This window comes from Hemibagrus wyckioides, linkage group LG23, assembly GCF_019097595.1.
Source record: "Hemibagrus wyckioides isolate EC202008001 linkage group LG23, SWU_Hwy_1.0, whole genome shotgun sequence".
Classification (NCBI taxonomy): Eukaryota; Metazoa; Chordata; class Actinopteri; order Siluriformes; family Bagridae; genus Hemibagrus; species Hemibagrus wyckioides.
This window is the reverse complement of record NC_080732.1, coordinates 12,839,350-12,850,249: the sequence shown is the minus strand read 5'-3', so window position 1 is coordinate 12,850,249 and position 10,900 is coordinate 12,839,350. Positions and strand designations below refer to the sequence as shown.

The 10,900-nt window shown below is 40.6% G+C and overlaps 1 protein-coding gene across 5 annotated transcripts in view; it reads right to left on the bottom strand.

Moving 5' to 3' along the window:
• Positions 1 to 1,314: 1,314 nt before the first annotated feature.
• Positions 1,315 to 10,900, bottom strand: part of nr4a3 (nuclear receptor subfamily 4, group A, member 3) — a 27,944-nt gene continuing 18,358 nt past the window's right edge. For all 5 annotated transcript variants that reach the window (XM_058376599.1, XM_058376598.1, XM_058376596.1 and 2 more), the window contains 2 exons: positions 5,464 to 5,642; positions 1,315 to 1,762 (listed from right to left, as the gene is read on the bottom strand). In XM_058376599.1, the coding sequence (XP_058232582.1) occupies positions 1,491 to 1,762; positions 5,464 to 5,642 (451 nt within the window). In that variant the 3' untranslated portion in view covers positions 1,315 to 1,490. The remainder of the gene's footprint in view (positions 1,763 to 5,463; positions 5,643 to 10,900) is intronic.

Sequence of the window (10,900 nt, the reverse complement as noted above, 5' to 3'; positions counted from 1 at the left end):
TGATTTCAAAGTGCTGAACAGAGCCTCCAGTGAACCAAAGAGAGAAAATAAAACGTAATCCAAACAAATCCAAAAGAGACATAATTTTTTTTTTGTAATCCTGCCTTTTCTTTGAAAAAACAAACAAACAAACAAATAAAAACAAACAAACAAATGCACAACTCGTACCACAAGATTTGAAAAATCTATTGGATAAAAACACTTCAAAATATTAGTTTTGTATTGTGTGTGTATATATATATATATATATTTATATATTTATATACTTCTCCATTTGTCGCAAATGGTTGCCTAGGGGCGATGTTAGCGGAAAAGCCCAGTCTGTGAATGTGTCCGAGCCCTTCGAGGAGCTGGCCGTCTTTCGCAAACAAAATAAATACAGGCGAGAAAGGCGAGAAAAGAGAAAACCATGCATATAATCTGTTATTCTGTTTGTACAAATAAAAGACAACTTTTTTTTGGAACAAAGTCCTCCATATTAATAGATGGTGTTAACAATAGAAACTTATAAAATAGAGCCATGAGCACGGAATGTTTCGTCCCTCCCTCCCTCTTTCCCACTCTCTCATTCCCTCCTTCCGTGCCCCATCCCTCTCTCTTCTCTTACATCTTTAAGTGCTTGTATAGCCCAAATGCTCCCTTGCGCTCTCTCTCTCTCTCTCTTTTTTTTTTATTTTTTATTTTTTTAGCTCTAACCCTAAAATTTCCTGGTTTACAAAAACCAGAAACGAAATAATAAAATAAAAACTCTACAGTAATTTCAAGTCTGTAGAACTCGCTCAAGAGTTGCAAGAGTTAGTGAGCAGACTGGTGTGTGAGAAATCTGCCTTGTTCGAGATCGTTGCTTCACAGGGTGAGTCGTAGTATTAAAATAATTTAGAGTTGAAATAGAAATGGAACACACGCTCTCCTGTCTTGTCTTTCCTACTCTGCCGTCTAATCCTTGTTTTTTTTTTTTTTTTTTTTAAATAGCACTTAGTAAATTGCACTTGTATGCAGTTTTGGGAGTGTGATTCGGTGGTTAGAATTTAATGCACTTTGTCTGGACGTCTGTTGATTCGTTTCGCCTCAAGCTTTCCACAGAGACACATATACACTCTCTCTCTCTCACACACACACACGCATTTCTTTATGTCCTTTGTGTCTCATGTGTAACTGTGTGGAAGTGGATGTGGAGCATCCTGACTGCCTTTTGACTGAATAGAAACCTTCCAACCTTCCATCTTTCAATTTATTTCTCTCTTTTACACACACACACACACACACACTGAACCGCAGTCCAAAGCACAGCTCTGCTCCCTTTCTTACACACACACACACACACACACACACACACACATTATCAGACACAGAGCTGAGGTGGAAAGAGTGTACATCTGGAGCCTCTTGAGTAAAATCGAGTTCATTGAGTCTCTTTTCAGGCTCTGTCCTCTGTGGTTTGTCCCCAGTCTGTGGGCGTGCCCAGGCGAGCTTTTGGGGGCGTGTCTGTTTTAGTAGGGCAGTGTGTCCAGGAACCTGTCGATGAGTGGTGGAGGTTGGACCAGGTCCTCCAACTTTAAGTAGAAGATCCTTTGTAGGCCTTGAGTGCGCTGTGACCTAAGCTCGGCCCTTAAGCCCAGAACAGCAGCCAATGGGGGCGGGGCTTTGCCTGCTGCGGCCACACTCGTGGCCCCGCCGGAGCTCAAGTGGTCTCGAAGGCAGCAGACGAGCTTGGACTGTAGCTCCTCCACCTTCTTGGGCTCCTTGAGGCCGGGACATTGTTCTGAGAAGAAACAGACAGATAAAGAATGAGTGTGTGTGGTCAAAGTTCATTTTTTCTTTCCATCCATCCATTCATCCATCCATTTTCTTCCACTTATCTAGGTCTTCCTCTTCTTAACTACTTTCCCCAGCTCTTCTTCTGCAGGGATTCTCAGTTGCTCTCTGTCCAGACGAGAGATATAATCTTTCCATCTAGCTCTTGGTCTGCCCCGGGGCCCACACCCCACCCCGGGGAGGCATCCAGGAGGACCTAGTCACCTCAAGGGGCTCAGAGGAGCAGCAAATCTATTTGGAGCGCTCCCCAAATGTCCTCAATCTCACATACATAAGGCTGAGCCCATTTTCTATCCATCTATCTATCTATCTATCTATCTATCTATCTATCTATCTATCTATCTATCTATCTATCTATCTATCTATCTATCTATCTATCTATCTATCTATCTATCTATCTATCCATCCATCCATCCATCCATCCATCCATGTGCTGGAACTGTTTCAATGTCAACTAAAAGTTAAAAACAATTTATCCAACAGTTTATATTTCTCCGTAAATAGAAGTCTATTAAAAATAATAACATAAAATTTAATATAAAACCATGTATTAAGTTTAAAGACTCATGAGTTATGAGTTTGAATCCAAGACAACGTACTTAAACCCTCGAGTGTTTATATTCTCTTACCGATGTGAGAGCTGCTAAATGAAGAGGTACATTTTACTGAGGCACCACTGAGCTTTGGTGTTACGATGCTTTCAGTGTTTTATTTCGTTACATCGAAACCCTTTGCTATGTTTAAGCTTAAACACCTTTCTGCCCTAATCTTCAGACTCTTTATGGTTAAAGGTTATTAAAGGTCATGATCTTATTTCTCTTGCTCTTTAAACTTCTGTGTATATACATGCCCTAACACTACAAAAACAATAAGCTTTTGAGAGTAACTGGATTAATCCTCTGAATACAAAACCCTCTTTGTGTTGACAAAGCTTATTTTTTAAAGTTACCTAAGCAGTAAAGTAAATGAGATAATCTTGCATGCCACTGACAGGCTGTGGGAAAAGGTCTGTGGTTGGTGGACTGCCATGTCAGTTCGAACTGCCTCTTCCTGTGAAACTAGGCCAAATTTACTGACTAAACGTTGCACATTCTTCAGTGAATGTTTTCTTGCCTGCCTTCCCTACTGCTATTATTTATCCTCTAGACACCTGCAAAACACCGTCACAAGGTGTGTATTCATTTATTTAATTCTGATAAATATCGTTAATCGAGTTGATTCTTGCGACTGTAATTGCATTTTCAGCTTCGAACTCTATGCAAGACAAAGACACGTTTATACTATGTGCATACACACACGTGGGACATAAGGGCGGACACACGTGATTATTACCATAAACACAGAACAAAAATCAGGACAATTAGTAAGATGATGCGCTGCTGCTCAACAGCCAAATTTGATTAGGGCTCAATACTAATGTAGTTACCAAAAGCGACACCACCAACAGCTTACTAATGCAAGACTGATGCATGACCAATCATTCGCCCCAACTGACTCTCCACCCACAAAACCCCAACACCCCCCGACCCCCAATGCCCTAAACACACATCATATACCTGCATAATACGCATATCATCACTTTTTCCGCTGCTTTGTTTGATTAACAGAAAGGAACTGTACGAAAAGGAAAACTTGTGCATTGTCCTTACAGAGAAGATTTGTTATGTGTGTGTGTGTGTGTGTGTGTGTGTGTGGTCTGGGTTACAAAAGGAACAAATGTCACACTTGCTCCTAGCTGCTGTCGCACTGAGTTAGTGTGAAGCTTCTGCTTTATCACTTTAGTGCTGGTGTGTCAATAACAAGCCTCGAGCCTGCCCACTTCACACACTTCTCACTCCACGCTGGATGTTTCATCAATTGCAGATTCGCAAACTCTTTATATTCACCCTAAAAGCTTTATTATTATTATTTTTAAAAAAAACCCACCTATATACATGCATATGCTCCGTGTGACGCAAATGAACGTTTTAGTGTCAGTGTTGTTGCCATAGCAACAAGGAACACAAAGAGATACGTCACTTTAAACTGTTTTTCTGAGTTTTTCCGTATTTGCAGCATGTTTAGTCACCTGCAAAATGATCGATAGCGTTAGATGTCGTTCTCGGATCTCAACCTATATCAGACCTAAACCTTTAAAAATTTGTAAAACCTGAGTTACTTGATCAGTTAATTGATTGATAAATTGATTGATTAATTGATTTTCTCAACAGGAGAATGCTGAGCTAAACAATGTGCAAATTGTATGCAAATATTATGATTCTTTAGTATTATTATTATCATTATTATTATTAATAATAATAATATTTGGCACATTGATTTGTTGGCTAGGAATTTCATTTGAATTGCCCTCACTCGCTTTACTTAAGTAGGATATAGATTATCTGAGTTTTAAAAGTGTTTTTATTGTAATTGAGCTATCAGGCAGATTGTTAAGGGTTTATTAAACTGCATGTAAACATAGATACTCTCTCTGTGTGTGTGTGTGTGTGTGTGTTGCTTTCATTTATTCCTGTGCTGTGGGTGTTCAGCAGCTGCATTGTCCCTCATTCTACTTTCTCTCCCTCTTTCTCTTGCTCTCTAGGGGCTGATCGATGGTACTCTTTCACCGCAGACACTTTTAGAGGGTCGATAGTTTGAGTAGAGGAGTGGAGAGAGAGAGAGAGAGAGAGAGAGAGAGAGAGGAATAGAGGAGAGAGGGGCTCCACTGAGTAGTGCTCGATTCCTCCCTCTACAGAGCTAAGTGCTGCTCCATGGAGGCCAACACATACCCACACACACACACACACACACATTTTCTGCTGAAGTCTGATGATTCCAGGTAAACGGTTTCATGGAAAGACAGGTCTATTGCTTTCCATATTTTTTATTAAAACTATTATTTATACTACTATTAAACTATTCATTATTAATATACTACTAACTATTTATCTTGCCATTACTATTTTAAAAATGATTATACGGTAATGACGTGTGAAAAGGTATCATCAGAAATGCTGTCGTTACCAAATAAATAAATCGATAAATATGAACTGGTCACTCAGGCAGTTACGGAGCTTCTGAAACAGCCTAATTACTGTGACACGACAATTATTAATATTAATTCAGTCATGGAAGACGGTTCATGTGTTATAACTTAGAATCACATGCATGGAATAAAACACACAGGAAAAAGTGGATGAATTTTAAAACAGAGGAGAGCATCCCTCTTCAAATGAAGCCTTGTGTTGCCCTACTGTGTAGCGTCTGTCTTAGTCATGCATGTGCATAATACCTGAAACACCTGCTGGCTCTCACAACACACACACACACACACACACCACACACACACCTGGTTATGTGAACTTTGCCACCCAATAATCAATAATCCCCAGCTGTCCTTATAGAAAATACACAAAACCCTTTTTCATTCTCTCTCTCTGTCTCTCTCCCGCTCTCTCCCTTTGGCTCTGATTAAAAGGGGATTAGTCCTCCCGTGTAGGTAAACCCAGTCTCGGCCATCACCTGTCCCACACCTGAGATAATCAGCGCCGGAGACACAAAGAGGTGTGAATGTGCGAATGGGGGAGCGAGGGATTTGGAGAGGAAAATGGTCATCCTCACAGTGTGTGTTCTGCTTGTGGTGTGTGTTCTGCTTGTGGTGTGTGTTACCTGTGAGCAGCACCAGGGCCGACAGGCAAGAGAAGGCGGGTAAGTCCAGGCTGAGACTCTGAAGATGAGAGCTGAAGTCTCTGATTGAGTCGAGCCATTCTCCAAAACCTCGCAGACACTGCAGCCTGTGGAGCACCAGGCCCGTGCAGAATACAAACTTTTCCTCTGCCAACAACGACCTGCAGGAGAGAGAGAGAGAGAGAGAGAGAGAGAGAGAGAAACAGGAGTTAGCACAATCGTGAAGTGTTATTTATTCAGCCTCGCAGACAGAGAACAAACTTTTCGGTAAAGAAATGAAGATACAGAGAGAAAGAGAGGGGCATAAACAGGCAGGGTGGGGAAAAAAAAGATATCTATTTGTGTGTTACAGAAAGGGATGGAGAAAGTAAATAGAGATTTAAAGGCGTTGAATAAAACCTGAGAAACAAGAGCCAATAAAAATCTGACTTTTCTTTAGATATTACATTGATTATAACACTGAAATGTCCACACAAAGAGATAATTAAGACATAATAATAATTCAAAAAGAAAACGTGAATGACCATAAATGCTTGTTCACTGATGGTAATATTATGAAGATTTCTGTTATCTGTGGAAGGAGTCTCCAGTGTCAGGGCTATGTAACATTAGAAATAGCCTTTATTTGTCACCAATACATTACAGCACAGTGCAATTCTTTCTTCGTATATCCCAGCCTTGGAGGTTGGGGTCTGAGCAAAACAAAATCACCTTTTGCAGCATTTACAGCCTGGGCATTCTAGTGGTCAATTTTTCAAGATAATCTGATGAGGTTTCACCCCATGCTTCCTGGAGCATCTCCCACAAGATGGATTGGCTTCATGGGAGTCTTCCTCCGTAGCTGAAATATGCAGCTGATCCCAAACATTTGAGCGGAAGTGTATGTTCCCAAGAACCTTCTTATTTACAGTCTTCATATTTTTTGCACAATGTGCTGTATATTATTTTCGCACAATACACCGCTATTTTGTGTATCTGTCCTGTAGTATTTTGTATGGTCTGTTTGTCTTGCACTGTTTGCACACGATGCACTTCATGTGGCTAGGATAACTTACTTTAAGTCTTTAGCCCTGTGTTGTTTTACGTCGCTCTAATGTAGCGACAGGGTCCTGGAGAAACCTTGTCTCATTTCACTGTGTACTGCGTCAGCTATACATACTTGAAATGACAATAAAAAGCTTCTTGACTGGACTTGACTAAAGATACATGGATGATTTAGAATCGCGAACAATTTTACACTCACGTCTCCGTCCGTGAACAGTTACTAACTTCAACCACATAGATTTCATGTTAAGACTGAATAATGTGCAACTTACTAATATATCACTTTCTATACTGGTGCACTCTTTTGAGTGTTTAGGGTGGGGGTATGTGGTTTAGAATGTAGGCAAACAAACTACAACAAGCTACAATTTTCATGCCACTGTGAATCTATTTAAATGACGTGTGTGAGCATGTGTGTGTGTGTGTGTGTCCTCATGAGTGTATCATTTAGCTTGCTTAGCTTCCAGTTCTCTTGTCCTGCGATGACTTTCTAAGCTGGATGATGATTACAAAAACTTTTTCTGATGCTCTGTTAGCATTGATGAAGCTCAGAGAGAAAGGGGGGGTGGTGGTGGTGGTGGTGGTAGGGACTCATCACAAACTGTTATTATTTATTCCACCTTCAAGGTGATGTTTGATGGCTGAACTTCAGTCGACTCCACTTTCATCTTTTAATTAATCACCACCTTTTTCTCTCAAAGGAAAAAAAGAGAGAGAGAGAGAGAGAGAGAGATATCGTTTTCCGTTATTCTGCATCCGACTGATTACATACGAGCACCTAGACGTATAAGCGTACACACACGTGCTCTGTCTCATCTCCTCTGAGCAGGCCTGGCTGGAGCGGGTTTAAGTCTGTAACGCACGAGAACTGTTACCATGGGCACAAATGAAAGCCAGCATAGGGAAGAGTACATCAAAGATCGGAACGGGACTTAATTACGTTCGAGCTCTCGCAATTAAAGCTTTTAAAACATTCCTGAGATTTCTTTCTCCTCCTCCAACCCCCTCATCTTTTCTCCCTCACTCTTTTCGGATGTGGGATAAGACTCATGCAGCGAGTTTTTTCGCACAGCGTGGTTTCATCTGAAATGACCAACCAGATTTAAACCGAATGACCCGTACGATCTCGCTCGTATTCCTCTCCTTTCCCGTCCTCCTCTCGCCGCTCTACTTCGCTACCTCTTCACGAGCAACCCTGCAATTTAGGGAGGAAAAACCTCCTCTCATTTTCCTGCGGAGTGCTGGCTTCTGCTTGTGAACTGTTCTTCATTAGCACACAATTATGGAATGCAAATGCACTGGGACGCAGCGGGAGAGAAGAGAAGAACAGGAGAAGGGGTGCAAGTTGCCAAAAGGAAGACGTGTTTAAAGAAAACTAGCGTTTTTGTACTAATCTAGCTGCATCTGCTTTTATAGTTATATGGACAAAAAGATTGAAAAACACTGCCTTTATATTAGAAGTCTAAATGTGTAAGTTTGGTTCAATAATCATTGATTTTTTTGTCATCTTCAAACTTCAGTCTTCTTTGAACGACGCACATTTTTTTTGGTAAATTTAGTGTTTTTGTCTGTAATTCAAATGAGTCAAATATTAACACATACACTATATTGCCAAAAGTTTTGGGACACCCCTCCAAAACATTGAATTCAGGTGTTGTTTTTCAGGGGTTTGGGCTTGACCCCTTAGTTCCAGTGAAAGGAACTCTTAATGCTTCAGCATACCAAGACATTTTGGACAATTTCATGCTCCCGATTTTGTGGGAACAGTTTGGGGATGACCCCTTCCTGTTCCAACATGACTGGACACCAGTGCACAAAGCAACGTCCATAAAGACATGGAGAAGTGAGTTTGGTGTGAAGGAACTTCACAGAGTCAACATGATAGAACACCTTTGGGATGAATTAGAGTGGAGACTGTGATCCAGACCTTCTCATCCAACATCAAGCGCCTGACCTCACAAATGCGCTTCTAGAGGAATGGTGAAAATTTCCTCATAAACACACTCCTAAACCTTGTGGAAAGCCTTCCCAGAAGAGTTGAAGCTGTTACAGCTGCAAAGGGCGGGCCAACTCCATATTACATTCATGTTCATGTAAAGGCAGATGTCCCAAAACTTTTGGCAATATAGTGTACCACAATCAAATCTATAGGAACAACTCATTCAGTTCTATTTCTACGCTGCACATGCTACAAAATCTATAACTTATTAAACAAAAAATGTCTAATTAATAACTGATTTAGTTAAAAATTTCTGTAAGAAGATGACTGTAAAACATTTATGGAAGGAGTCTCCAGTTTTAGTGCTTTGTAGCAGTAAGCTTTAAGCCATGGGTAAAGTCTTCAGTCTATAATGTGAGTGATAACAGGAACAGATATCCAACAACACTAAGCTATAAATGGTTAGAGATAGTGTTAAGTGTTATTAATTATTAAATTAAACATCTTCTGTACTGTAGAAGATATATGGTGTTATACTGTAGGAAAACAATCCATGATGGGTTAATACGTTATGTATGGAATAAAATGCTGTTTTATTCCATACATAATGTACGATTTCAGAAACGAGACTACTCGTGTTTTTTTTAGGATGACTTTGTAGAGCTTTACCAGTATAAACATGTGGGTGGTGTTTTCAGAAAAACAACACAGAAGCACATGGTTACCAACAGAGCTGCAAATTAAAGGGAAATTGCTAGCAATCACAGTATTAGAATAGAATGTACTTCTTTCCCAACTCCGGATTTATGTTTTTGCTCCAAAAGATGATGTTTGCTGGGGAACCAGCTATAGCTGGTGCTAAAGCTTCATCCTGACTGTGTGCATCAAACAAAACCTTGTTGGTGAAAGCCAGTGCCGGCTGGTGTAAATGGTCTAAATGGTCTAACTGTCTTATTTGCCCATTTGAAATAATTTAAAGCGGATCATTTTCTACTTTCGTGGATCCAAGAACAACTATATACAAGGAGACCGTGTGCTATTAAATAGTAAGGCTAATGGTTTCACAACAGTAACGTAGATGTTTGTTCAATCGAACTGTAGAGCGCAACGATTGTAGTTTCGAATTCGTTTAATACGAAATCATCAGCCAGAGCATTAAAATCAGAGACAGGTGAAGTGAATGAGATGATTGTCTCATGGCACAAGTCGAGGGGTGTGATCTATTAGGCAGCAAGGATCTGAGTGACTCTGACGAGGCAAATTGGGACGGTTGGACAATAAGTTCAATGTAACCAAACTGGCCTTTAAGTTCCCCAGATCTCAAGCTGATCGAGCATCTGTGAACCGTTCTGGACAAACAGAGTCCGATCCAACTTATATTACTTCTGCTGCTAATCTGTTTATATCCCCATATCTCTTACTGCAGTGACAAACACTGCTGAAAGGAAACAACAGGTTCCTGAAACCGCATTCTTTACGTTTACGTCATGCGCAACAGTTACAAGGCTGTGTGAGACATTGTGAATGAGCATGACTGTGTGTTAAGAAACACAACGTCTGTGTAAGAGTCTAAAGGTGCATGTGTGCTCCCGTGTACAGTTTGTACATGCCACGCCGTGCGAGTTCGGTTATGCGAACGCATGCGTGACGTAGGCCCGGGTGAGTCAGAAGCCCCCTACTGAGGCTGTGACGGCACCACCCACTGGCCTCCCTCCCTGCACCTGCTCACTCACACACACACACACACACACACACAGAGTGAGAGACATAGAGAATAAAACACAGAGAGAGAGAGAGAGAGAGAAAGAGAAAGAGAGAGATGAGGTTTGGCTGCATTGCTAGCTAAATGTGGAGCAAAAAAAAAATCCACTTCCTGTTAAAGAAATAAGAACACCACTGAGTCGTGACATGCAAACAAATCAAAAATCACACTTAGTTTCCATGTTGAAAAACCCTTTCGACGTATATATGAGTGTGTCATGGGAGGGTTGCTACGTATATGGGTGAGAGTTAAGGAGGGTTGCTATCCCATAAATTTAAACAAAGTACATGCCGAAGGTGGTCAGGAGAGTGACCATAGCAACCTCCGAACCAACGAGCGTAGAGATTTGAGTTGTTTCCAAATGTAAACTCATTCATCTAGTTCCCAGTGCAGTCCAGTAGCAGTAACAGTGCAGCAGTATTAAAGGATCTGTTTTGTGGAATATTTTACCAGCTAGATAATCGTTACCTTGGAAAGTAAGATTGAGATGCCACATTAAGTTAATTATATATATAATGATATAGCAATTTCAGATATGCTTATCATTTTGTAACCCTAATTAGTCATAAATAATCCTGTCCTACACTTGGAACCTCTCCAGGTCATGACTTTTAGAATATAATAAGCTGATGATGTTTGTAATTAGTTTGACCCCTGCATACTAATAACAGTGT